The following is a 6,564-nucleotide window of genomic DNA, read 5'->3' on the forward strand; positions in this document are numbered from 1 at the left end:
GGGCAGGCCCGCCCGCCTCACCCGCTGCCAGTTGGCGTGTGCTCCCCGCGCTTCCTCGGCCCCTGCTCCTGACATCCCTGCCTTCCCAAAGTATTCCCCTGGCAGGCAATCCCTGTCCGCCGCCCTCCTGCATTCCCTGCAGGAGACGCCCGCCTCTTCTGGACACAGGAGAGCAGCCCTTGGCAGATGTTTTCCCGTGTACCTCGCTGTTGTTTTGCAGATTTATCGATATTTCTTATCATTATTTTCCTTTATTCTTTAGCTTGGTGTAATTGTGTTTTTATGCTTTCCTATTAGGTGGCAATCTTGAACCTCCTCCTTGAACAGTATGGTATGCGCTGGCTGGAAAGCTGCAGAGGAGCTACTGCAGGTCTCCGAAAGTCCCCAGGAATAGCACCGCTAAGTGAAAGGTTTGTATGGTGTTTGTGTGTGGGACGCTGGTCCTGCGGTACCTCTGCCCGGCTGCAGAGTTTTGAAGCTTAGCCACAGCAGAAGGCCCTGGGGTTTGACATACTGCCTCGAGCAAGTTCGCAGGGTTTTTTTGGATGGCTTGGAGGCTTCTAGGTTCCCTGCTTCCTGGAGAAATGTGCTACTGTGTGGTTGGTTTTGCGCATAGAATGCATGTATTTCAGCTCCGAAAGTCCTCCGTCTTTGCTCGTTTTGTTCACCTCTTCTATTGCTTTGCAAATCTCAACCTCCGTATTTTCATAAGCAAGCAGAGAGAGAAAGTTGGTTTCCAAGCTTGGGTTCTAAGGCAAATCCTTTGCACAGGAGGGTCCATCCGTAAGGATGGAGGTCTTTATTTTTAGCTTTCCTCACAAGCCAGTTTGCAGGAGGCTTTGACATAACTTCCTTTAATATACTTTTTCGGTTTGTTATTTGATAACAGAAATAAATGGTGTTTAGTCAAAATTTTAAATTTCTGTCATCTAAAAATCACTTTTATCGGCAAGATATTTACTTGGTCTTCTCTAGGATCTGGATCCAATATTGCTTCATTTTGAGAAATTGTAGTTTCATGTATGACAAGTTTAAGATGCAATTTTGGGGAGAAATACTGAGTAGAGACTTGTGCTCTCACAATAGCAAAGAGCATAAACTAGTCTTTTATAGGACTCAAAGATGTACACGAAAGCTTCTGAAAATGCAAGGTTTCTTCCAAGAAAAGCGTATTTTGTAATGCTGCAGATACCTCAGATTTATTTTGTCTTGTATTTTAAAACACTGCCACGTCCAAAGATGTGCACAAGTGTTCGAGAGTGAGAACGGAAAAGTCAGGAGCGATTGGCAAGCACATTTTTCTCTATATAAAACTTGAGCATTCTAGGTTATGGATTAAATGTCTTCCTTGCGGAAGGATTCGTGTGCCAGAAATTTTGGGAGCCAAGTGGTGCCTAGCTCTCTCCCAGCTGGCGCAAGTTTTCCCACCCAAAGGAAGGGGAAGTTTCAGGTCCACGCTCTGCCAACTGCAGTAATCTGCGATGTTTCAAAAGTCATTATCAAGCGCTGGTGATTTGAAGCGTATGGATAATCTTCTGGGCTTCCAGGGACTCGACGCACAGCTGCCCTACCTTGCTGAGGGATGTGATTGTAAATTATTGCATAGCCCTCTGTGGGCATTCATATTTGTGGTTTAATTTAAGAATGAGAACAAGTTTAAGCTAAACCACAGCGAGCCACTCTTAAGCCAAGTAAATCTCCGCAGTGTTTTGCAGTAGATTAACCAAAGCAACACCTCTGGGGCTTGCCTGTAGGCACGGCTGAACTAAAGCTCAAAGACCAGTATGTCCTCTTGTTCCGTGCTGAAGTGATTTCTCCTGGCCCAGCTCTGTAAATTGTTCCCCGTACCAGCAGTCTGGCAGGAAGGGTTGCATTTTGTTTGGTTTTAATGTGATACTTGACTAAACTTTTAAACCCAATTGTAAATAGTGAAAGCAGCCTTAAATCAGTGGCCTTTTGGGAAGGTGTCAGACAGCTTCTTTCCCTCCACCTTGTCCCAGGGTCCTCTTCTCTGCATCTCTGCGCCCAGCTCTTCCCCCTTCTCCTGGGCTCTTGCCACCCTCCCCGTCTCCCTCGCACGCCAGTGGCTTTGGCAGCGCTGCTGCAGCCCAAGACAAGTGAGCGTGGCAGGACTTACCTTGCCTGTGGGTGCTCCTTGCCAAGTAGGAACTGGTGCTCTGCTAGCTCAGTTGACGCTCTTTGGGGTTTTTTTTCCTCCCCTGCATACAACATACATGAGTTCACATAAATTTGGGGTTTAAATGGAACAGGTATTAAACGAATGGCTTATTAAATGTTCGGGAAGTCTATATATTGTACCAACTTGAAAATATTTTGATTAAACAGGGGAAAACCAGTATCCCTGACAATAATGAACACAAATGTTCAAGTAATTCTGTGCTGTCAGTTTTCATTATGCATCTCATCAGAGCTTGATTATTGCTGTCGTAAGTCTCTGTGGCGAGCGTCTAAGTCCCCACTTCCCTTCTGGAGGGCTTGTAAAGAGAGAGCTGGCTGGGAACACCATTTCTTGTTATGATTTGGATACGATCCTTTATTCTGTGTTTGGGCAGTTTTGCCTCGCATCGTTACCTAATTAAGGATTGCCCCTGTTTCAAACAAAACCTGCTTGGTTTACTGTGCTTTGAGCTGCTGTATTGAAATATTTACTGAAGAGTTCTATTATTTAAATTGCTCTGGGTAGGGAGTCGTCTCACTTTTCAGGCCTGTTTCTCTTGGGCCACCTGTTTACTCCTGGCTTTTTTGCTTGAAGGAGGACGGAATTCTTCAGATGTGACAATCTCTTGAGAAATAGGCAGTGATCATTGCCTGTTAGCTCTAGAAAAAAAACCCCAACCAAACAAAAAAGGAACACTGTGGTAAGGTACTTCAGAATCTTTTCTGTTAAGGCTCATGACAACGGCTGTTCTTGGAGTAGTGATGCATCTGGCAGGTCAAAAAGATGTCCCCTGCGTGAGCTTGGTGTCATTTAAAAGGTCATGTTGGAACCAGCTCTGTTCTTGGGGACCCTGGGAGAAGGGGATGTTGTCTCCCACCATGTTGCTTGAAGCACCAGGAGCAGCTCTGCCCACAGCCCGGAGAGGGTGGATTGTGTTGCAGGACAGCAGTGAACAGCTCCTGTCACTTGTCACCTGCCCCTGCCAGCTCGAGCAGGATGGGACCTGAGCTTTTGCTGATCCTCCAGGCACAGCTAGGGCAGGAGAGGTTCCTTCCCCATGATGCCCTGCAAAACGGCACTGTTGTGTTGAAAGCTGTGTTGAAAAAGCTGGGCTAATATTTTTTGTGTATAAAGTCAATCTTGGAATAGTTGAAATGGAAGCTGAAGTGTCTGCCGCAGATGTTTCTAGCCTTTGTACCCTGCTGCGTTAGCGTTTTGGGCAGTTGTGGTTTTTGTCAGCCAAGATGTTTATGCAAATGAGTCTTACAAAGTTTGTCCTTGGGGTAAATGTACCTGACAAAGTATTCTTTTGCTTTTAATCGTAGCTTTCATCATGGGGGACATGAAAACCCCAGACTTTGATGACCTCTTGGCTGCTTTTGACATCCCCGATCCGACTAGCCTTGATGCCAAGGAGACCATCCCGTCAACTGGGGAGGAGAACGAGAATCACCTGAAGTCATCGGGAATCTGCATAGATGAGAACGTGTCCTTATCCCACTCTTTGCCTCCCTCTGATGCTCCCGTTGTGAGTGTGATAGTGAAGAACACGAGTCGCCAGGAGTCCTTTGAAGCAGAAAAGGAGGGGAATCACCTCGGGACTGGTCTGCTACACAACGGGTTTCGTGGGTCCGATCTGCCATCGGAGGCTCACGCTTTAGTGCATAATTATGGCAAGTTTGAGTCAACTTTTATTAATGGTGACAGCTCAAGAAGTTACTCTGATAAACTGGACCAGTCCAAGTCGGAGCCTTTGCCAACATTTAGTCAGTTTAGCCCAATTTCCAGCCCTGAACCAGAGGACGCATTCAAAGAGAACAGTATTGGTGATAAACCCAAACATGCCCAAACTCCGTATTTTCCACCGCCTTCAATGTATATACCGACAGGAGCTTCAGTACTAGATCACCTTAGGAAGGTACCAGAGCCCGAATTAAGCATGTTTGATCAATACTGTAAAAAGGAACAAAAGATGGAAATCCACTGCCAGCCGGAGAGTAGGCTGGAAATGAGCAGGAGAGAACAAGACAAAGCAACGGAGAGGTTTGTGGAGTCAAGCAAGGGCTTGGTAGATACCAATAGCTTTCTTGGAGAAGGCTTGGTGTTTGGAGACCTCCCTCACAATAATTTAGGAGAAAGTAAGGGGTCTGTGCCCGAGCTGAACATGTCTTCATCAGTACCGCCTCGCCAGAGGTTAAAGCCAACTCATTCAAAGTTGTCATCCTGCGTGGCGGCGTTAGTAGCTCTTCAGGCCAAAAAGGTTGCATGCATTCCAAAAGGCGATCAGCCAAACCTTACCAAGGAACCTGGTCCTTTTAAAGATGGGACAAAGGGAAGTCCAAAAATGCCCAAGTCACCAAAGAGTCCCCGAAGCCCCTTAGAGGTGGTGAGGAAGGCCAGCAAGCAGCCCGAGAGTCCTCGAAGTGTGTGCAGCGACAGCAGCGGGAAAGGCTCTCCTTCCATGGCAGCCGGCTCTCCGCCAGCTATTCCCAAAGTTAGAATAAAGACTATCAAGACATCCTCTGGTGAAATTAAAAGAACTGTAACTAGAATTTTGCCAGAAAATGATGAGTTGGGCAAATCTTCAGAAGAGTCGCCTGTGGAAACCTCATCTGCCGAAGAGTTTATCAAATCTTTCCCATCCCCTGACACTAGTGCAGTTACGGAAAGCGAGGCTAGCAAGAATTCAACCAAAAACGGGGCTGCTGTGGCTATCCAGCTGTCAAACGTAGCGAGTCCTTACGCAGACAGTATGAAAACAGATATTGCTGTAAACAGCACGTGTGCCGTGTCCTTATCTCCACTGCCAAACTGCGGTGGCGGTGCCATAAAAGTAGGCGTTAAGAGGCAGCAGCAGGGTATCGTGATGCAGCCGTCCAACGTGACCACGTCCAGCCTTCTTCCCAAAGCCGTACACTTGGCAAATCTCAACTTAGTCCCGCATAGCGTTGCTGCTTCTGTTACGGCGAAGTCATCTGCACAGAGGCGAAACCAGCCTCAGGTGACACAGATGTCTGTGCCGCTGGTGCACCAAGTCAAGAAAGCTGCTCCCGTCGTCGTGGAGGCATTTAATAAAGTACTACACAGTGCCAATCCGGTGCCAATATATACTCCAAACCTTAGCCCTCCGCCTGACACCAGTATTAATTTACCTGCCTCTGGGTATTGTTGCCTGGAATGTGGGGACTCGTTTGCCTTAGAGAAAAGCCTGACTCAACACTATAGTAGACGAAGCGTTCATATTGAAGTCATGTGCACTCAGTGTTCAACTATGCTACTTTTTTTTAATAAGTGTAGCTTGCTTAAACATGCAAGAGATCATAAGAGCAAAGGATTTATCATGCAGTGTTCTCAGCTGCTAATGAAACCAATTTCCTTAGACCAAATGTTTTCACCTTCTCCTACAAGCTCTTCGGCCTCTCTGGCTCCTCAGACTTTGCACTCGCCCTCTCCTTCGTGTAAGCCCAGTGCTGCTTCAGGAGGTGGGGTAGGAATTTCTGCTAACACTCAGCCAGCCTTGCCTCTCTATACGGACCCATTGAGACTAATCCGTCATGGACTTAAGTGTTTAGAGTGTAACAAGCAGGCACAGGATTACGTTGCTTTAGCAGCTCATTACCAGAGAACCTCAGAAGATAATGAGAGACTGGTAAGTCATCATTTTAATGTTATTAGTTAAATCTCTCTGAGTTTAAAGAGATTGTCCTCTAGGGAAAAAAAGAGACATCGTAGTGGCAAATGAGTTGCTTTGCCTAAAAAATTGCTTATGGGGAGGTTTTGGGATACGCATGAGCCCAGACGTGTGCGCATGAAGAGATGTTTAGCATTGCTTGCTTGCCTTCTTTTTACCCTTTGCCAACAAAAAAAAGGGTAGTAAGGAGACTACGGAGATCCTCGAGCATCAAAAGAAGGTGTTGGAGATCAAAGATCACTTGGATGAGTTGTGCAGGAGCGCTGCAGGGGAGGACCGGCAGAGCGTTATCTGAAACAGGTTTTTGTGCTCTAAGCATGGCTAGAGGAGATCTGACACAATTTAACTTTACCTTTCCTAGAACTTGTGTCAAAATCTTCTGTGTAACACTTTGAACGTCGGGTGCTGGTTTTACTTTTAGCGTGGTAAAGTGTGTATTGGGATGGGACTGGCTGAGAGGTGAACAGTGCGGTATGTGGGGTGGGAGGCTATTTTTGCCCCTTTGGGTGGGAGAGGGATGAGCCAGTGCCGTGTTTCCATAGGAGGGCTCAGCAGCCCTGTTAGTGGCTTCCTGCCTTGCTCCAGTGCTGCCCTGCTCGGGTCTCCACTGCCTTCGCGGACCTCCCTCGTAGGTGCAGACGGGGGGTCTGAATCCCCTTTGAAACTCCAGCTTGGGTCTCTACTGATGAAGAGG

The 6,564-nt window shown here is 47.0% G+C and overlaps 1 protein-coding gene across 1 annotated transcript in view; it reads left to right on the plus strand.

The window, feature by feature from the left end:
- Positions 1-311: 311 nt before the first annotated feature.
- Positions 312-6,564, plus strand: part of ZNF592 (zinc finger protein 592) — a 40,381-nt gene continuing 34,128 nt past the window's right edge. The window contains exons 1-2 of the mRNA XM_009323849.1: positions 312-410; positions 3,505-5,828. Of these exons, the coding sequence (XP_009322124.1) occupies positions 3,513-5,828 (2,316 nt within the window). The 5' untranslated portion in view covers positions 312-410; positions 3,505-3,512. The remainder of the gene's footprint in view (positions 411-3,504; positions 5,829-6,564) is intronic.

This window comes from Pygoscelis adeliae, unplaced genomic scaffold (assembly GCF_000699105.1).
Source record: "Pygoscelis adeliae isolate BGI_AS28 unplaced genomic scaffold, ASM69910v1 Scaffold365, whole genome shotgun sequence".
Classification (NCBI taxonomy): domain Eukaryota; kingdom Metazoa; phylum Chordata; class Aves; order Sphenisciformes; family Spheniscidae; genus Pygoscelis; species Pygoscelis adeliae.